Genomic DNA, 22,860 nt, shown 5'->3' with positions numbered 1-22,860 from the left:
GTGAGTCATTAAAGCTTTAATATATGCAGAGATATCAAATCCTCGTGATTCATGAGTTCCGTCTGCTGGCAGCGCCTCTTAATTGGAACATGCATGCATTTCTGTGAAAGTATTTACTGCTGATCATGATGATCTTTTTCGAAGGTTAGATATATCTCCTATTCAGTCTTAATTGGCTCCATGAATAACCCCTAAAAGGAAGAGGAATCTCTCGAAAATAGCATCGAAGAAACACGTCATCATGATCATGAGTTCCCACATACATGTATATATATATATATATATATATATATATATATATATGCAGCTTGTAATTCCCATGCAAGCAATTAAATATATATATATATATATGCATGGGATTCATCATTCACACACACACATATATATATATATAAGTTCTTTGTACCATGCTGCTGAATTAGGTCATGATCAGTACTACCCACACTTTTGCGTAAGAAAATATATAGGTTTAGGCCAGCTTTAATTTAATTTGTTGCCAAAAGGCTTCGCTTGGCAATTCAAAGGGTCCTTTATACGCATTTATTTCATGACCCCTAAAGTGTTGTAACTTCTAATGATCCATCGATCTCTGCCTACTCTTTTTCCGCATACTAATGTTTCTCACCCGCCAACCTAGCAAGCTCCAATATCACTTTCAACCTGAACCTCTCTCCCTACCCCTGGCCGGCCGCTCTGGTAGTTAGCGGCAAAAGAAAATGAACGTACGTACTACTAATACTTGAAAGAAAATGATCTGCATGCAGCAACAACCCCATGCGCGCAGACTTGCTCCAAAAACTCGAAATAATAAGGGAAAAAAAAAAAAAAAAAACCCCTAACTAACAGTACTAATACTTGAAATTAACGTTGGAAAAAAGGTCTCTCGTTACTGTCTCTCTCTAAATTTGGACATATTTTGATCAGCTTGCGACCAAAAACGGTGCATTATGATAATAATATTATACATGTGGGCCGGGGCTGTAACATGCATGATGGTGGCCGACGTTAGATGTCTTATCTGCAGGCCTATAATTTGGAAGTTGGAACAATATATAAATATAGTACTGGAAGCACCTCCATGCAGCCAGACTGGGGTAAGTTAATTTTCGCATCCGCATGGGGGGACTTGTTGCCAGTTAGGACCATATATGGAGGTTTTACACGTACCAGCTAGCTCAAACATGATGTGATTAATTTGCCATCTTTTTATCAAAGAAATCACTACCAATATATATATATATATATATATTAATTTGTGAAGAGTTATTTATAGTGAAAATGATTATTTATGATAAGAATAAATTCATTTTAACAGGAAATATTCATTTTGATAAGAAATAATTGACAGTAAATAAATAATTTTTTTGTAGTGAATTAGCAAATAATTTGAGAGGAAAAATGAGATATCTTATGATATATAAGTATATTGGTTGTGAATGTCTCCAGTTGGATTAGTTTTCAATAAAGGTTGAGAGAGAGAGAGAGCTAACATCTAAATTCTCTTGATTTTATTATACTTTTATTAATTATTTGGGAGCAGGACCATAGTCTTCTGCTCAAATTAAAAACTAAATTATGTCATCACATCTGCAAAAAATCTAAAGAAGGTAATCAGCTTAACTTCAGCTCGTTTAACAAATTAGCTAGTGTGCTATGATTTTATAACTTGGAATACATTAATTAATCGTTTAAATTATGATCTAGAGTAGTTTAATTTGATGAATGAAGAGTCATGATTTTTTTTTTTATAAAATAATATTTACAATCGTAAATAGTATAAACATCGAGACAAAAAAAAAGAGTCTCGTGTCTATTATTTCTGTACACTGATTAAATTATGTACACCTAATTTCAAGATTGAATTTATTAAAACAATCTCTCCCTTCTGGGAGGACAAGAATATCAGATCTATCAGACAAAACCATAAATAGTGGAACTTTCATTCTTTCATTATTTATTAATTAGTCGGCTGATGTTTTTGTCAAATATATAATCAACATTGGAGTACCCAAGAAATAAAAAACTATCATTAATTGCATAAAGTCTTCCACTTGTATTCTAATGCAATCACGTCAATTCCCCTCATCATCTATATTTATTGGCTATTGGATTTTGCTTTAACAATTCAATGGATTTAGCAAACTCTTTTATTATTATTATTATTATTCTTTAACCATATACATCACTATCAAATTAATAAAGAAAATTTTGGTTTTATATTGTTGACTCACTTTTCTGGAGGGTAAGGCCAGGTACCAGCCGGATGGGTGACATTTCCTGTTTTACACCCTCAAATAATGAGCTATCACGTACGAGTTGTAGCAAATTAAAGAATATAATTGTATGTAGAGAATCAACATTCACACAGTTCCGTCTCTTTTTCTTTTTCTGTTTTCCCACTTCCCTCTCTCGACGGTGGGCCAAAAACCCATTCCCGCTCCTCTCTCTCTCTCTCTCTCTCATTAGTCAATTGCAAACAGAAAATTGGGAAAAAACACATGCGAAATTCTTTTGGATTTTCTCGATGGTGTGAATTATCCCTGAGCCATACTTCTGAATGGTCTGGTAATGAACCCTATGAAGAGCCATGGTTGGGAGTGAGCTGCAACTCAAACTCTCAAGTTTCTGTCATAAATTTGCCAAGGCGCTTGATTAATGGCACTCTGAGTCCTTCAATTGCAAAGTTAAATTCCCTGATTGAAACCAGGCTTGGAGAAAACAACTTAAATGGCTTAGTCCCTAATAATTTTACTGAATTGAAATTGTTAAGGTTGTTGGATTTGTGTGGAAACAATCTTTCACCCACCACTCAAGATTTGTGAAGGTTATGATTGAGAGAAATCCTCTGTTGGTCGCTAATACAACTGAGGTATCTCCCTTACTTACTACTAGCCCACCACCTGTTAGTCTAAAGCACTCCACGAAGAGGAGAATAAGGAGAGGCGCCGTGTAGAAGAGAGAGAAGGAAAAATGGGAGAGGAAAATGACAGAGGAGATGATGCGGGGAGAGTATAGGGAAAGGAAGAGAGCTGTTTTAGTAGACTAACACCTACCATAAGACTTATAAAATATAGATAGAAGTTACTGTTGAGATCAACCATTTTGTACACATGATGTGGTATCATCTAAATTACACATCTCTCAAGTTTAAAATAAAAAAATAAAAAATTAAAAGCAGCTATGTAGTGAATGTAAAGTGTACATTACTACAGTGACTTCTCTCTAATATTACTCTATATATATATATATATCTCATATATATTGAGATTCTATTGGCCGGTGTAAATTGGAATTTCTCACCCGACAATTTTTCTCTTTTCTGAAACAAAACGGACTGAAAAACATTTATTAATTTGTAATTTGTTAATATAATACTTTATATAATAGAGTTCACATAATGTTTTATGTGTATATAAGTTTTTTTCTTCAAGTTTTAAAACGTGTAGATCATAAAATATAACAAGTCTCAATCCTATTTAATCAAAATGAAGATCGAATAAATTAAAAAAAAAATGAAAAGTATTTGATTTGAAAAAATAACTTATAAAAATAAATTTTACATGTTGATGTACCTTATTGTAATATATTATATTATAAATTTCTTTTTATTATGAAAATATATAACATGTCACATAACAATAATAAAAGGAAATGATAATTATGAATGTACAAGTACTGTATAATCATTTTGAAAAAAGTGAATAAATATAAGACTCAACTCTTTTTTAAAATAATTGTACGGTATTTATGTATTTCATGACTGCATAAAATATTACTCATTTTTAAATAATATATATTTTTATAAATTTAATAATTTTTTAAAATAAAATTACCATTTACCGTGTGGTGGCCCACAAATAATATAGGGTAGGTATGATAAAGTCGATATGGTCTAAACTTGGAAGGTAGTCTAGTCTAGGTAGATATAGATTGGGGGATGAGGTAGAACCCACTTGCATGTGATTGGTGGGGGTGTACGACTGTAGAGCTACGTGAAAGGAAGACTTTCTAGCAGTAGTAGTAAGAAGTAGCTGACGTGGTAAGAAGGTCCAGCAAAACAGTGCCCTAAAACCCCAATTTGCAACTGCCCTTCATCCTCTTTTTCGAGCAGCCTTTCATTATGTTGACTTTTATAATTTATTGCCTCCATATCCAGACCTAACAGCATGCCCTATAAAGACCGCTATATGCCTCTGATTCTCACGTGTCTCTTTCTTCATTTTAACCATATAAAAATCATATTTACAGTCATCAAACGTAAAAGTCCGATAATTTATATTTTTATTTATTTTTATTTTTATTTTTGATAAAATATCAAACTTCATTCAAATAACTACATTTTGGCCAGTAGCCATTACATCACTAAGTTCACAAGCAGCCACTACATAACTATGGCTTACATCATTTACATAAGGTTGATCAACATCTACTTCACTGAAACAAGAACTAGAAGTATGTCTTTCAGCCATAACTTGAGTACCTATTCCTTGGTTGATAAAATCAATATCAATAATTTCACAACTTTGGCAAAATGCTTGTTGTGCTAACATGTGAGCCACCTGATTTGCACTCCTCTTTACATGTCTTATCTCTCATGTTGTATCTGCCAAGAGAGAGTGAACATCATTTATAAGACTTTGAAGCATTCATTTATCCTTCCCATTTTGTTTAACAGCATTTACCACCTGTAAAGAGTCACCTTCAAAAACTACATTTTGCAAAGTGAGTTATTTAACAAGCTGTACAGCAGATATTAATGCTCTTACTTCAGCAATAAGAGGTTGTGAACAAAATTCAAGAGGTTGCATGCATGAGGCCAGTAAAGTCCCCTCCGAGTCTCTAACATTTATCCCAACTCCAATTCTGTGCCCACTATCTTTAGTTGCTACATCCCAATTTATTTTAATCCAATTTAGCTCGGGAGGGTGCCAACTTTTATAGCTAATTTGATGCAATCTGCCCTGACTTCCAGAGTTGAGTTGTTGTTGTTGCACCTGCTGAAAGTCCTGATATGCCTATGTTGCTCTCTTCATCAGAATCGAAGGGGCTATAAAACTGTCTTCAAACACCATCTTGTTTCTTCTCATCCACAGCAGTCTCGCAATTTCTGCAAACAAACATATTTCAGTGGCACCTATTCTCTGTAGCATATGCATAAAAATCTCTTCAAACTCTTCATTATTGATAGTAGCTTTCTGTAATTTCTTATTGCCTAACATCCAAACATCTTGTGCAGATGAATAGGTCCATAAAACATGACTTGGAGTCTCTTCTTCCTGTTGACAGATTGGACATAAAGGTTCATCCACAATCTTCCTCTTGTATAAATTTTGTTTTGTTGGTAAAGCATTGTTGCAAGCACACCACATAAACACCTTAACAGCATTTGTAGTTTGCATCTTCCAAATATGCTTCCACAATTCTTTATGCATCCCCTCTCTTGAAGTTTCTCCTTTTTTCTGATCTTGCCTTTGTTAGCATAGATGATAGGCGCTTTTGACAGTAAAACTTCCATTTTTAGTGTATTTTCACACAATATTGTCCCTGAAATTGTTGGTCTGAGCTATAGGAATTCTTGCAATCTATTGCCTATCTACTTCCCAGAAAATCTGTGTAAGCATTTGCAGATTCAACCACCTAGTAGTAAGATTAATGAGCTCAGCAACCTTTGCATCTGATGATAGAGTGTTTACAGGAGACATAATCTTGCTAGATTCACTAGTTGGAATCCACTTATCTTGCCATATCTTAACCTCTTCACCATTAGCAATTCTCCATATCATACCCTCTTTAACAGTGTTAATAGCTGAATGGATGCTTTTCCAAATATAAGAAGGTCTTAAACCAGCATTTGCATTCAAAATAGAGCTATTTGGGAAGCAAACAACCTTGAGAATTTTTGCTGCTAGGGTCGAAGGATTATTGAGGATTCTCCAAACTTGCTTTGCTAATAGAGCAGAGTTGAAAGCCACTAGATCTCTTAAACCAAGTCCTCTAACTATCTTATTTTTACACATGCTTTCCCACCCTTTCCAATGGATCTTGGCAACTTTGTCTTGGGTACCCCACCAGAAATTCGAAATCAGTGAGTTCAGTTTATGGCATAAATTCTTAGGCAGCAGAAACACATTCATGCTATAAGTAGGGTAGCCTGAACCACAGCCTTAATGAGGATATTTTTGCCAACTTTTGATAGAAACTTCACCTTCCAATTCTCAATTTTTTTCCTCACTCTTTCAACTATTCCTTGAAAAGTTATGAGTTTTGATCTTCCAATAACTGAAGACAACCCCAAATATTTCTCCATGTTTGATGAAGCTCTCAATCCAGCAACTTGCAAAATATAATTCTTAGTTGCTTGCCTTGTGTTCTGATTAAAGTATAAAGAAGTCTTGTTTCTGTTTAGTCTTTGTCCAGAGGATTGCTCATATCTATAAAGAATCTGATTTAGAATAACCCACTCATGCATTGAGGCTCGACAAAAAAGCATGCTATCATCAGCAAAAAACAAGTGACTCAGTTTTAATTGACCCCTAGCAATAGGAACCCCTGAGATTTGCCCTTGCTGTTCAGCTTCCTTTAACTAGTCAGTGAGCACCTCAGCACAAATTATAAACAGAAAAGGCGACAAAGGACAACCTTGTCGAAGTCCCCTAGTAGGTTTAAAACAAGCTTGAGGGACACCATTTAATAACACAGAAAAAGTTGAAGAAGAAATACATCTCAGCATGATATTAATCCATTTTGCATCAAACCCCATCTTCAACGTAGCTTCTTGTAGAAATTTTCACTCTATTCTATCATAAGCTTTACTCATGTCCAATTTCAAAGCCATGTACCCCTTTTGTCCTTTCAGTTTTGTTCTCATAGTATGCAAAATTTCATAAGCAGCCAAAATGTTGTCAAATATAAGCCTACCAGGTATAAAAGCACACTGATTTGGAGAGATTATGGAAGGAAGAATCTACGTGAGTCTATTTGCCAACAGTTTAGTGATGATTTTATAAAAAATATTACATAGACTAATTGGTCTATAGTCTGTAATATTCACAGGATTACTGCACTTAGGAATCATCACTAGATAGGTGAAATGAATATCTTCCATGTCTTTCTCTGAATTCAGAAAGTTGAGAATAGCCTCACTTACCTCCTCCCCTATCACAGACCAGAATTTTTGATAAAAACAGGCCCCATACCCATTTGGTCCTGGTGCTTTATGGGGTCCCATTTTAAAAACAGCTTCCTCCACTTCCACTTTTCTAAAAGGTGCCAAGAGAGCTTCATTCATTTTAGGGGTGAATTTTCTTTTAACAGCTTCTATCGAGTCATCTATGTTGTGTGGATTGGAAGTTGCAAACAAACCATTGGAAAAACTGAGTAAATGCCTCTCCAATTTGCTTGAGGTCTGAAATTGTTCTGCCATTATCATCAATTATCTTAGATATATTATTCCTCTTCTTTTTCTGAGTTGCACACAGATGAAAAAATCTTGTATTTCTATCTCCTTTATGTAGCCAATTCTCTTTTGCCCTTTATTTCTATTTCACATGCTCTCTTTCTAGCTGGTTATCAATGTCTTTTTGTAAATTTCTAAGCTGATGCACTGAAGCTGCTGTAACATTTTGTTGTAATTCTTGAAGAGATCTCCTTTTTTGCTTGATATTAACTCTAGATTCCCACTCTTTTTGAAAACTCCACTGTCTCAACACCTGCAAACAGCCCTCAAGTTTATTATTGATCTTGGTGAGGCCTTCTTTGTTTCTTCCATGCATATGCCAAGCATTCTTAATAACCTCCTCACAATCTGAGAAAAGAGACCAGCTATCTTCATATCTGCAGATGTGATGTGATCTTGAATTCCAATCATTCTGTTGCCCCACATTCATCAAAATTGGACAATGATCTGAAGTAGAAGATGCTAGAACCTGTACTTCTCCCCCTCCAAAATCTGCACACCACTCTGAATTGGCTATGGCTTGATCAAGCCTTTCTTTAGTGAAATTATGATCATGTCTAAAGTTAAACCATGTATACTTGCCTTGAGTAAAACCCAAATCCCATAATTGGCAGTCCTGTAAAACATTTCTGAAATCATCAATCTGTTTATCAGCCCTTTTAGCCCTTCCAAAGTTCTCACTATGATGTAAAATCTCATTAAAGTCACCTATGCATAACCACCTTTTAGGCTTGAGAAGATTCAAATGCCTCAGAATATCCCAACCTTCCTTTCTCTTATCTGTTTCAAGATTGCCATAAAAACAGGTTAGCATCCACTCTACCTTTGTTTGTGTAACCCACATACTTATGTGCTTTGTGAATAAGTGCTGATGTTAATATGCACCTCTTCATCCCATAACAAAGTCATACCTCCACTTCTACCCACGCCTTCAACTGAAAATAAACACTTGAAACCCAATTTCATCTTTATAGCTTCTAAGTACTTCTTTTACATTTTTGTTTCCATAAGAAACAAAATGCAAAGCTTATGAACCTTAACCAAAAAGCTAAGATCTCTAACTGTCCGAGGGTTGCCAAGCCTTCGGCAGTTCCAACTTAGTAGCCTCATTTCTCCCGGCGGGGCTAATTAACAGCCTCCGCCTTGATATCAAAATCCACAGGTAAAACCTGTTTCTTGCCTCTACCTTCATGTTTAGTATCCATGTCCAACATAACAGATTCTTTAGCATTCTTCCTTTTCCTTGTAACATACTGAGAAGGTTGTATCATATCACTGGTCTGCTGTCTCCTCTCCCTTCTCTTCCATCTATTTGCACATATCTCAGGAATTTGCTTACATTCACCCAGATGTTCCTCATCCTGCATAACTCCTAGCTGAGTTGGCTGACTAGTCACCATCATTGCTAAAGAGGGGATTGCTTCAGGCTGCTCCATTAACTCCTTGGTTTTATCAATCACTTTTTCTTCTGATTCAGCCTCTCTATTAAGCATAGGAAGTTCAATAATTTGAAGATTGCCTACAGTACTTTCTTCTTGATCCTCTCCTGTAATATTCTGTTGGACCATTTCTCTACTAGGATCCACTTCAACAGACTCAATTTCTTTTTGGACCATTGTCTCCACCTTATTGGAAATATCTTATAGTTGGAAACATTGGACCCGATGTGCTACCATAGCTTGAAACTGCAGCTGAGCTTGAAGCTCTAAGCCATGATCCATACTGTTGCATAGGATAGTCTTTGTTGTCTTCCTGCTGTTTAGACATCCCCAAACATCATTGCTCTCAATGCTTGATAACTCCACATTTGAAACAGAATCTTGGTAGATGTTCATACTTGAATTTAATAAAACTTTTCTAACCAAGTAGTTCCACAATTTTTCCTCTTATTAAAGGCTTCAATAAATCCATTTCAATATGCACTCTAAGCCACTTTCCCCAACAATTCCCATCATACTCAGCCTCCACCTCAGTTACTCGATCTATTGAGGATTCAATTATATCTCCAATCTCCTTAGTCATACATCTAAGAGGTAAATTATGTAATTGAACCCACAACGTAGTCATATTAAAATTCATATCAGAAGGTGGAGTAACCCCATCAAACTTTTTTAAACAAACCAAGTTTGTGTCAAACAACCAGGGCTGTCCTCCCCAAATCTTGTTCAAATCTGTCTCAGACTGAAATTCAAACACATAAAGGTTTTCTCCTACTTCGATAATCTTTGTTCCAGCACAGGATTTCCACACCTTTAGCATCGTGTTCTTAAAAGTATCTTTATTAATCTTCTTATCAGGAATTATTTTCCCCACAAGACATAACTTCCCTCGCTCCATATTGGTCTTTATATCATGGTCAGTTATAACTATTTCATACTTTTCCTCTGCAGTTAATGAAAACTTGTTCCATAGTTCTGAAAGTTCCTCATCCATTACAAACCAGAAGCCAATCTTGTCTTGAAACAAAGTTTGAAAATATTGTCAACAGAAGTGTTACGGGAGCTTGTACTACCAGAGCTTCAAAAAGGAAGTAAATTTTGTTTATGAACTTGCCCTAGGCAAAAGACCCTTCCACCAAAGGTGAAGGACAAAATTCCTCCTCACCAGAAAGTTCTCGAGCTGAGAGGAAACATATGTTGTCGATCATTTATTTTTTTAAAAAAAGAACTAAATATAGTATTTATATATAAAAAAATTAATTTAGTTTTATTCTATTTTTTTTTATCAAGAGTGGACACTTTTACGATCCATAATTATATTTAACATTATTATATAAAAATAAATTTATGAATTGATATGATTTCATAAAATCAGTTAAATTTACAATAAAAATAATTTTACAATATATTATAGTATATTAAAACAAGTAATATTTACATTTATACAATCCTATCTAATTATAGTATTTCACCTACCAGAATAAGAAATATAAGTGGTCTTAAACATCACCTCAGACTTGGAGCATTCAGAATGGTTCATGTAAAAAAAATATATATATATATATATATATATATATTGTAAAATATAAAGAAAGTTAATTAAAAGACCCTTCCAATCAATTTTGTATTTTGATCTTTATTTTATATTTTGCTATAGTAATCCTCTAAATGTAGAGAATACTGTTCACAACTCTAAAATATTTTTAATTATTTTCTCTCTCATTTGGACGTTTTTTTTCTCTGCTACTTTTCTCTGTTGCCTTTGTGCAAATGGAATTTCCACACGAGTTGGCGACAATGACCCGCATAACGAATGAAGGAAAAGTATAGCAGTCCGTTAATTGGTTGTTTGAAGGTGGTGAAGAAGCAAAAGAGCACTTGGATCAAAATCTTGTAATAGTGGTTTGGCATTTAAATTTGGATTAATCTGAAATATGACATAATTAAATAACATTGTATATGAAGATATATTGTAAATATCAAAAGATATGAAGATACTGCTATAAGGAATGAAATCAAAGATCAAGCTGCCAAAGACCAAGCAAAGAATCAAAATAGTCCAACAATCACAGCAATCAACCACGATTTCAGCAACTTACCTAAAGCTGCAACATGATAACTGATGTATAAATTTAGGAAGTTAAAATCTGCCCAGCTGTGTATAGTTATTATGCAATTCTTTTATTCTAGCATGCATTCCTTAGAATAGAAACAAATTGTACTTGGTCCTATACAGTTGTAAATGATTCAATATATATATAAATGAAAGCACATTCTCTCACTCAACTTGTGAGATTGTTCTCTTTTCAAACTTCTTTATGGTATCAAGAGCAACTACGGCTTGCTAAAGAGTTATGTTTTTTTTTTTTTTTTTTTCTTTCGATAGCTTCACTACTTCAAATGTTTCATCCACATCCTCAGATCGTTATCCACATCCTGTCTCACAAAATGTATCAAATTATGTGTCTCTAAAACTCACTTCCACAAATTTTCTGCTCTGGAAAACTTAGATGCTCAATATCCTTGAAAGCTATGACCTTCAAGATTTTATCACAGGTGATATACCCACCCCATCACATTTTATTCTTGATGAGTCTAATACCTCTTAGTCTAATCCACTTTATCACAAGTGGTGTAGGTCTGATAGGCTTGTTAAAGGAAGTTTTAGGTATTGTGGTTGGTCTAAACACTACCTCAGAAGTCTGGAGTGCCCTTGTTCATGCTTTTGCAAGGGTGTCCTCTGATTGTGTCTTGCTCTTAAGCAAAGACTCACCTCAATCATTAAAGGATCTGATTCCTTGAGTGAATATTTGAGGAGATTTAAAACAATTTGTAATGAACTTACGGCCATTGGCAAGCCTATTTCTGACCACAATAAGTCTTGATGGCTTCTCAATGGCCTTGGTAAGGACTTTGAAGTTTTTACAGCTACTATGCTTAGGCCACCTATTCCAGCCTTCCTAGAATTAGTAACTTTATTGGAAAGCTATGTTGATAGATACAATGTTGATGTTACTCATTCTCCTATGTTTTTTTATGACCAAAAATCATTCAAACAAAGGAAACCAAACTCTAGCACTGATTCCTTTACATCCAAAGGTCGTGGCTTTGTCCAAGGCCAATCCACTAGCTCATGATCAAGCTCATCTAGCAATCAGTTTCGTGGTCCTTCTTCAAATTCCAATTCCAAATCAGCTGCCAAGAAGAAGTTGTGTGTCAGATATGTCACAAAAGAAATCATACTGCTCTTAAATGTTTCAATACGTTCAATCATTCTTTCACAAATGACAACCTTCCACAAAGTTTTGCAGCCATTAAAATGGATGAGGTTCCTGACACAGCTTCATGGTATCCTGTCACAAGTGCAACTAACCACATGACTGCTAATGAAGGTACTCTTCACTCGTTACTTTCATATAATGGTCATGATGGTATTAAGGTTGGTAATGGTAAAGTTTTAACTATAACTCATGTTGGTTCACCCCAATCTCCAATACAGTTGAATGATGTGCTAGTGGTACCTGATATTAAGAATGATTTATTATCTGTTAGTAAGTTTACATCTGATTATCCACTAAGATTTGAGTTTAATGGCCATGATTTTGTGATAAAGGACAGGACAACAATGAAGATAGTGGCTACATGAAGGATACATAAGGGACTATACATTTTTGAAGATGCTGTTTTAACCTCTCGGAATAAAAGGAGTTTTTTCTCTTCCAGATTTCAATCCACCAATAAAGAGAACTGGAATCTCAAGCTTGGACATCCAAATTCAAGAATCTTAGACTATCATTGTAATAAGAAGTTTATTACTCTTGATTCAAAACACTTTTCTTTTGAAATCTGTACAACCTGTCAAATGGGAAAAGCTTGTAAATTGCCATTTCTTTCAAGAGACAATAGAGTCAATGTTACTTTTGAAAAATTCATTGTGATCTATGTGACCTGCTCCCACTCCTTCCAGAGAAAAGTATAGGTTCTATGCTATCTTTGTTGATGAAGCAACTAATTTTAGTTTGTTAATTCCTCTTAAACACAAGTCTGATTTTAAATCTACCTTCAGACAGTTTCATACGTTTGTCATGTGTCATTTTAATACCAAAATTTGAGTTTTCCAAACTGATGGTAAGTTTAACAACAAGAACCTCATTGAATACTTTCAAAAATTTCGCATTCTTCATCAATCAGCTTGTCCAAAAACATCAGAACAAAATGGCTAAGCTAAAAGAAAGCATAGAAGTATAACCAATATAGATTTAACTATGATGTTTCATGCAAAACTTCCACCTAGATTCTAGTTAGATTGTTTCTTTGCTGCTATGTTTTTGCTTAACAGATTGTCTTCTCTTCTTCTTAATATGGACTCTCCTTTCTTTAGACTCTATGTCAAACATCCTGATTATAGAATTCTTAGAACTCTAAGGTCTAGATGCTTTCCTTATCTAGGAGACTTTAGGTCCAATAAACTTGAACCAAAGTCATTGCCATGTGTCTTTATTGGTTACAACACAAAACACAAAGGTTATAAAAGCCTTTATCCACCCACTGGTTGAGTTTATACCTCAAGATATGTTGTATTTGATGAGTCTATTCTTCCATATTCTAAGCCAACTTAAGCTGACACCATTGATTCAACACATGTCCAACAACATACAAATTCAACCATTCCTACCTTACCTACATAAACAAATTCATTGCAAAATACACTTCCTCCCTTTCCTGTTGAAACTGCAGTGCAAGCACCATCATAACATCATATGCAAATCAGGTCAAGGTGAGGCACAAACCTAATCCTCGATATGCAAACTTTCATAATTTGGTCTCTATCCCTGTTGAGCCAAAATCTATCAAAGCTGCCAAAAACCACCCCGTATGGTCTACTGCAATGGAAGAGAAACTAGATGCACTTGCAATTAATCAAACTTGGAAATTGGTTCCAAGAACTACTGACATGAATGTCATTGGATCCAAGTGGGTTTACAAGGCAGAGCTAAAGGTAGATGACACATTAAAAAGACTCAAAGCAAGATTAGTTGTTAAAGGCTTCAGTCAAGTAGATGGGGTTGATTTCTCATAAACTTTCTCTCTAGTTGTGAAGCCTACTACTATCATAATGATCCTCACACTTGCTACTATGAAAAACTGGGCACTTCATCAACTAGATGTTAAGAATGTCTTTCTACATAGTTGTCTCAACACTCCTGTCTACATGCATCAGCCACTGGGCTATACAGATGAGCATTATCCTCAGCATGTGTGCAAGCTCAATAGAACCTTATATGGCCTCAAACAAACTCCTCGAGCTTGGTTTGACAGACTTGGTAACTTTCTCCATCAGCTTGGGTTTTATTCAAACTCAGTTGATCCAAGTCTGTTCATATGTCACTCTAACCATGGGATACTAATACTTCTTTTATATGTAGATGACATGGTGGTAACAGGTGACAATCCCAACATAATTCAGTGGTTGATTTCTCAGCTCAGTTCTCAATTCTCCATCAAGGATCTTGGCTTTCTTCACCATTTTCTAGGAATAGAAGTCCACAAAATTGGTTCATACCTCTTTTTATCTCAGCACAGTTATGTTATAAAGTTGCTAAATCGGGCCAATATGCATGAGTGTAAACCTTTGTTTACACCTATGCCATCCAAAGGTCAACAGCTCAAAGCCTCCAAAAAGCCTTTCCATGATCCAACCACTTACAAGAGCATAGTTGGAGGCTTACAGTACCTAACATTTATTAGACCAGATCTCTCTTTTCTTGTCAACTATATTTGTCGATTTATGCAAACACCAGCCGTCCAACATTTCTAGCTTGTTAAGAGAATTCTAAGGTACTTGCAGGGCACTGCAAAATTTGGACTACATATAACTTCATGTAGCACACTCGACTTGTATGGGTTTTCTGATGTAGATTGGGCAGGTTGCCCAACCACAAGAAGATTGACTTTAGGGTACTGTACTTTCCTTGGTAGCAACTTCATTTCATGGAGTGCTAAGAAGCAATCTACAGTGTCTAGGTCAAGTGCTGCTGAATATAAAGCTATGGCATCTACTGTAGTTGACCTAACTTGGCTTTCAAAACTACTTAGAGATCTTCAAGTACCTCAACCAAAAGCACCAACCTTACACAATTTACAATTATACAAATTAAGACTCTAGGAGAACTAATAAACTTAAACTATTACAATATTACAGGCTCCTCAAAAAATATTAAATATTACAAATTGTACTATTAACTATTGTAGCAACATTACACTTAATTGTAAATTAAAAATTATAACTCATAACTTTTCAACTTGATCAATTTGGGATGGCGTTGTGGCGGTGAGTTCACTGAGTGGTGAGTTGTGTCGACTGCTGTGAGACTGAAAATCAAGATCATAAATGTTAAGAAGTTATAAAACTTGAAATATTAAGAAGTTAAAAATAAAACAAATTAGAATTATGAAACAAAAATTTAAAAAATTAAAATACAAAATATTAAAAGTACTAACCAAGATGAGATTGAAATTAAGCAATTGGAATTTGAGATGAAGATGAGGCAGATGAGCATAGATCGGTCATTAGGATTCGGTATATGTATATTAAGAATATAAAAACTAAAAAACATACGAGCAAAATAATTAGATACTAAAATATGATATAAAATTATAAATGCAAAAAACAAATAAAGGACAAATTGTGCAAACCATGGCAATGGTTGGTCCAATACAAAGTCATACTGCATCGGACGTAGCTGTAGACGTTGTCTCATGTATCACTATAACAATAAAATTTGAAATGAAATTAATTAATATCAATTAAATGAAAATAAATAAATTAATAAAAAATTAGAAAATAAAATTAAAATAAATACCAGATCCAGGTTAATCACCACCCTCTTCCTCGACGTCGGCCTCCTCATACTCAAAAACATCCAGAACATGAATTGGAGTTCCTTTGATCCAATTCTGCATGCAAATAAAAGCCTCAACAGTGGTAAAAACTAATGAACTCCGAATGAATCAAATACACGCCCTCCGGTGCTAAAGGCTAACTCTGAGGCTACAGTGCTAACAAGGATGGCCAAAAGACTGCGGGCTATCTCTCCAAGGATGGGATATTTCACGGCATTCACCTTCCACCAACTTAATATATCGAAGTCTCGTGAAAGTGGTATTACCTCCGCTGCTAAATATTTGTCTATCTCTAATTGAGCCTCTTCATAATTCCGAATTAATGGGGTCTGCTCAAACCTCTCATCCCAGTCCAATCTACGTCTTTTCCCACTATCGACTTCTTGAACCGATGGGGGGTAGGTGTAGGTGCTGCAATATTACCACCTCGTAAGACGGTAAACTTGTCAAATAATTTACTAAGAGTTTCCCGAACCCTTACTGCAATGAGCTCCGCCCATGCTTGCCCGTACACAAGGCTCAATCCAAATATCATGCCATCCACCTTAAACATCGGGTCAAGGACGACAGCTACAAATAACAAACTATTAGCCCTAGTAAAATCTCCACAATACTTGTCGTACTTTAACCTTATAACCAATACTATCTCCCGGAGCCTATAGTGACCACCCGCGACCATATCATCTAATTCTTATTTTACCCTACATATTTGCTGACAGAATTGATGGGATGTAAGGTACAAAGTTCCTGCAAATGCTAGCCTATATTCTTGGGCTGCCTCCAACATAAAAAATGTTGAGTTACATCGTGTAGGCATATCAATACAAATGCCCTTCTTGGATGTTAGGCTCGCAGACCTTGAAGTAATCTTGAATTTCTCCAACCTCGACGGAGAATATCTCACCCATCTCACAGCAGTCCTGACTCGAGCAATCGAGTCATGAAGATCTCTCAAATCATCAGTAACAATAAGATTTAGAATATGTGCCGCACATCTCACATGCAGACACTCACCACTCAAGATTGTCTTATTTGCCTCTCTAAGATAGGTCTTCAGATGTCTCAATGCAATATCATTAGACGAGGCATTATCAACTGTGACTGTAAGAACTCGGGTCAACCCCCACTCCTTTATTGTGGCCTCTAAGGCCTTCCCATTTGTCTCACCCTTATGATGGGGATTTGACAAAATTTTATAATTTTCTTATTCAATGTCTAATTACAATCAACAAAATGCGTAGTTAAAGACATATAATTAAAATTTTAGACTGATGTCCAAGTATCAGTGGTAAGGCAAACATATTGATCGGCCAATTCACCCTTCAACTTCTCTTTTTCAGACCAAAAATATTTTTTTACATCCTTTGCCACCTTGTGGTGAAAAGGAATATTAAACCTTAGTTCCAAATAGCGAGCAAACGCTAGGAACACTTTCTCATTAACAACTTGAAAGGGTAGCTCATCCATGATAACCATACGAGCTAGGTGTCTTCTACACTCATCGGGATCATACTTAGTATACCCCTCAAAGTTGCACCCCCACTAGTCTCATCCGCCATTTTTTGAAATCCAATTTCTAGCCTAGATTGGCTCTTCTCTTGTAATGATCTTAATATTTGACTTTTTTTACATTGCTCTTCTAAGTGCACTTTTAATTGTGAGGTATCATATTTCTTATAGTGGCATCTATAAATTTTTTCACAATGGTTACACTCGGCTTAGGGGTTACTGGGTCACCACCCTTTGATTTGATGAAATGAGCTCAAACTATAGAAGCAGATTTCTTGTTAGGTTTGGGGGCGGGGCAAGGTGCCGTAGGGGTAGGGGTAGGTGGTGGGCCAGGGGTAGAGGTAGGGGTAGGAGTAGAAGTAGGAGTAGGGGTAGGTGTAGGGGTAGGGGTAGAGGTACCCTAGGCATGGAAATGAGAGCTCGCACTAGAATCTACTGGTATATTCATGAACTCAAGCAAACAAGAAATCTGAAATTAAAGCAAACATGGCAACATGCCAAACAATTATCATCCAAGCATTAACATATATATTGGAAGTTGAAAGATCAAATATCAAACATAAAAAAAAAATGAAATACCAAAATTAAAAACATCAAACATAAAAAAAAAAAAAAAAAAAAAAAAAAAAAAAAAAAAAATTAAATACCCAATTAAAATGAGTTATAAAAGTTGTAAAGAATTTTTACATAAAAATATAAGAATGTGAAAGTATATAAAAAAAAAAAACACTCAATTAAAAACACAACCAAATCATGCTATGACTACGCTTTTGAAACTAAAACAAATTAGATCATTATTTAAAAACATTTAATCATCTCAAATATTAATAGATCATACAAAGATGTTTTTGGGGAACTAAGCTACAATTTCTACTGGCACTAGAATCAAATCTTATCCCACATTAATGTAAATCCTCAAAATTTAATTAATAGCTTAAAGAGTAAATTGATAATTTTGGTAAAAAACTAAAAAAGTATTGATAGTAATTGGAATGTATAATATATATATTTTTTAACCTCAGAACAGTTTAATAGCTCAAAATTTAGTATTGATAGTAATTGGAACCCTAATCCGAAACCCTAAAATAATTTAGGGGTTTCAATCCTTGAAACCCCTAAATTATTTTAGGGTGAATCGAAAAAAATAATTTAGGGATTTCAAGGGTTGAAACCCCTAAATTAATTTAGAGTTTGGATTGGAACTCTAAATTAAAAAAATGAAAAAATCAAACCAATTATGAAGAGATTCACACACGAAGACACTGTACACATTGTTCATCAACCATTCAAACCAGTAAACCAGATGCACAATCAAGTCTCCACAGCACACAATTCACAAAATCTCATCCTTCATCTCCTATTAAACCCCATCCTTCCTCCAATCTCCATTCCATAAAATAAATTTCACAAAAAATTGTAGTAGATTTAGGGTTTCTTACCTTCGGCGACGGAGATGAAGACGGAGTCATGAAAGGCTGCGGCGACAGCTACGGTGACGGCGAGCGACGGTGCGAGACACAGAGAGCGCAGAGACTGGCAAGAGAGAGAGAGAGAGAGAGATTCTGGGTGAGTGAGAGGGTGGTCTCGCGCAGGGGGGATTCTAAACAAAAAACGAAACTACACCGTTTTGCCATTGATGAAACATCGTCATTTCGTTATGAGTATATTTAAAAAAAAAAAAAAACCCAGGCATGAAACAATGTCATTTCATGTCTGGGTTATTTTTTGTTATATGTATACTTTTATATATATATATATATATATATATATATAAAAGGTGGATGGGTATTTTAAAACTATCCATCCACCTTTAGAAACAAAAAAGGTTATTTCTCAAAATAACTTTGTGAATCTTGCTCATCATACGATCGGACAACAGTTAGATCGGATTGAAGAAAATGTTGAAAAACCTGATCCTATTCTTTTGGTTTTGAATATAGATCAACCAAAGAAAATGATTGAAAAACCTTTGATTATCTTACCTGAAAGTCGAGCCAAAATTGAATTTAAAAACCCTCAGGCAAAGACTTTAGACAAGATTGATCAAATGCTTACTGATCTGAAAAAAGAACAGCCTTCTACTAGTGCTTTGTCCAACAAAGAAATAGAAGAAGAAGTTCTAATTGAAACTACAGATGAGTCTTCTAACGATCACTCTTCTGAAGAAAAGGATCTTGATTTACTTGAAAAGAATTTTCAAGATATTGTTTTAAAATCTGAAATTGCCAGATTCTCTTCAAAAGGACCCAAACCAATGAGTCTGACGAAGAACTGGTATTCCAGGCCTACTCCTCCTGATTTACAGTTTGAAGAAAAAGTTTTTCAAAGCCAATCTTCTTACTCTGCAGACAAGGTTTACGAGTGGAATATTGATGGTTTCTCTGAACAAGAAATCATGAATACCATGAGTAAAATGTCCCTTGTTGCAAATGCTTATGTGAACAACAATATCAGACAACCTGATATTGTTAAGATTTTAACACAAGGATTTTTCGGTGTTTTAAGAAACTGGTGGGATAAACACCTAACCAGAGATGCCAAGGAAACCATTCAGAACGCTGTTAAGTGTAATGATGAAGGGTTACCTATTTTTGATGAATCCATTGGAACAGCCCAGTCTGATGGAGTTAATACTTTGATTTATACAATTTTAAAGCATTTTATTGGCACACCATCTGATATAACTAGTCGTATCAGCGATCAGTTAAATAATCTCAGATGTCACCAGATGTCTGATTATAGATGGTACCAAGATGTTTTTATTTCCAAAGTAATGCTTTGGGATGATAGTCAGAAGCCTTACTGGAAGAAGAAATTCATTGATGGTTTACCTCGTTTGTTTGCCTACAAAGTGAAGGATGAACTTACTATTGCTGGGTCTCTTAATTACGACACATACACTTATGGTGATATTTGTGCAGTAATCAAGAAACTTGGTATTAGTATGTGTAATGATTAAAGAATGCTTCGAGAGCAGATGAGAAATAGCAAGAAAGCCAAATACGAAATGGGAATATTTTGTGAACAATTTGGACTTCCTGCTATAGCTCCCTAAAAAATGAAGTACAAGTTTTCTAAACCTCACGGCGGTATCAGGAGAAAACCCCATGATCAATTTTATAAGAAAACTTACAAAAAACCATTTTCCAAGCCATTTTCTAAGAAAAAGAAGTCCAAAGATTCTTCTCAAGGAAAATGTTATATTTGTGGTAATCCAGGACACTTTGCCAATAAATGTCCTCAGAAAGTCAAAAAAGACAAAAAATTTAAAAAGAAGCTTAATCAGTTGAATATCGATAACAATGATAAAGAAGAACTATTTCGACTCCTAGAAATAGCTTCGTCTTCATCATCTGATATCCTTTAGTTCAATTCTAGTGATTCAGAATATCACTCAGAAACTGAATCTCTAGATTCTACTGGTCCCAAGCTAGGTTGCAATTGTAGATACTTGTTGCCAGATAAAAGGTAAGACAATTCATGTCTTAACCAAATCTGAAGAACAAGAAAATTTATTGCTAACCTTGATTTTCCAAATAACAAATCATGAGCTTAAAGAAGAATATATTCTTAAGTTAAGAAAGGTTATGGTTCGCCAAGAACCAGAACCCCCTAAGCAAAGGATTAGTTTTCAAGAAATCTAGGAAAGATTTCAAAAGAAAAAACCCAAGGAAATTTCTACAAATGATTTACAACACGAAATAAATCTTGTCAAAAAAGAAATCGTTGATCTTAGATCTGAGGTAAACAACCTTAAGTCTGAAAATGAGATCTTAAAACAACAATTTTTGGTGTTAAAAATTGATAAACAACTTGATCAGGATATTCCTTCTGACAACGAGCAAACGAATGATTCTGGTTCTAGTCAACATGAGTTAACTACTGATAACCAGATTTGTTTAATCCATCATACCATTCCTCCAAAATGGTTTTCAAGGGTTACCATTGTGGTCGTTCATGATTTTCAGTTTGATGTTGTTGCTATGATTGATTCCGGATCAGATCTGAATTGCATTCAAGAAGGACTCATTCCTAGCAAATATTTTGAAAAATCTTTTGAGAGATTATTTTTTACTAATGGATCTCAAATGAAAATTACTTATGAGCTTAACAACGCTCATTTTTGTCAAAACAATGTTTGCTTTAAAATCCCTTCTGTTTTAGTCAAAAACATGTCTGACAAAGTGATTTTAGGCATTCCATTTATTTATGCTTTATATCCTTTTTTGACTGAAACAGATGGTATTACCACTGACCCCTTTGGTCAAAAAGTCAAATTCAAATTTGCATCTCGACAAGAGATTGATCAAGATAAAGGTTTGAAATCTTTGTTTTTTGCAAAACAAAAGCATCTGAATTTCTTCCAATAGGAAATAAGATATAAAAAGATTTCTGAACAATTATCTTCGCCAATTTTGATTTCAAAAATTGATGAACCACGAGTGGCTCATATCTGGTGCCTGAAAAAACATGAAACGTCTCCAGACAGTTATGTAATCAAAATAATTATAGCTCAGTGCAGAGTCTGAGAGTCTTTTGGGTTAAAATACCCATCCATTCACAAGATTCACCTTTTATATATATATAAAAGTTTGTTAAATCACTAGATCAATTAGCTCATATTTTTACCAAGCCATTGCTCAAGGGTCCATTCAAGCAACTGCAAGACAAATTTGGCCTCTGTTATCAAACACAACCAAGTTTGAGAGGGAGTATAAAGAATGAAGTCAAAGATCAAATTGCCAAAGATCAAGCAAAGAATCAAAACAGTCTAGCAATCACATCAATCAACCATGATTTTAGGGACTTACCTAATGCTGCAACATGATAACTGATGTATAAATTTAGGAAGTTAAAATCTACCCAGTTGTGTACAGTTATTATGTAATTCCTTTATTCTAGCATACTTTCTATATTATACATAATAACTCCTTTATTCTAGCATACTTTCTATATTATACAGATTCCTGAGAATAGAAGTAGATTATACTTGGTCCTATACAGTTGTAAATGATTCAATGTATATGCATGAAAGCACACTCTCTCACTCAGCAGGTGAGATTGTTCTTTTCTCAAACTTCTTTAATTGCAAATTCATTAGTAGTTAGAATAAATATTTGAAATGAATAAAAAATATTAAAAAAGAATATTTAAATGATATAGAAAAAAATTGATAAGTTGATGTATAACCTATTGTAAAAATTAGTATATAAAATATAAAAAAACGATTTTGGTGATGTATTTGTCTCGTTTGTTTTTATTGATAAGATGAGATGAATTGATATGAAAGTTAAAAGTTGAATAAAATATTGTTAGAATATATTTTTTTAATATTATTTTTGTTTGAGACTTGAAAAAATTTAATTTTTTATTTTATTTTATGTAAAAATCTCAAAAAAATTATAATAATTATATAAAATAAATTGTAAAAATAAACAAGACAAATAAAATAAAAAATAAAAAAAAAATTATTGAGAATGCTATTACATCAATTGAACTTTCACGTTATATATATAATTTTTCTTTAAAAAAAAAAAAAAAAAAAAAAAAAAA

General features: G+C 34.4%; 1 protein-coding gene across 1 annotated transcript; it reads right to left on the bottom strand.

Annotated features, from left to right (window-relative positions):
* Positions 1-5,582: 5,582 nt before the first annotated feature.
* LOC121258018 (uncharacterized mitochondrial protein AtMg00310-like) lies at positions 5,583-6,134 on the bottom strand. Its single transcript, XM_041159376.1, has one exon. The coding sequence runs from the start codon at positions 6,132-6,134 to the stop codon at positions 5,583-5,585; it is 552 nt and encodes a 183-aa protein (XP_041015310.1).
* Positions 6,135-22,860: the final 16,726 nt, after the last annotated feature.

This window comes from Juglans microcarpa x Juglans regia, chromosome 1D (assembly GCF_004785595.1).
Source record: "Juglans microcarpa x Juglans regia isolate MS1-56 chromosome 1D, Jm3101_v1.0, whole genome shotgun sequence".
Taxonomy (NCBI): domain Eukaryota; kingdom Viridiplantae; phylum Streptophyta; class Magnoliopsida; order Fagales; family Juglandaceae; genus Juglans; species Juglans microcarpa x Juglans regia.
This window is presented reverse-complemented; position numbering and strand designations above follow the sequence as displayed.

What these genes read in the sequence shown, in the direction of transcription:
- LOC121258018 (XM_041159376.1), bottom strand. Translation starts at nt 6,134, where the DNA reads ATGAATGTGTTTCTGCTGCCTAAGAATTTATGCCATAAACTGAACTCA.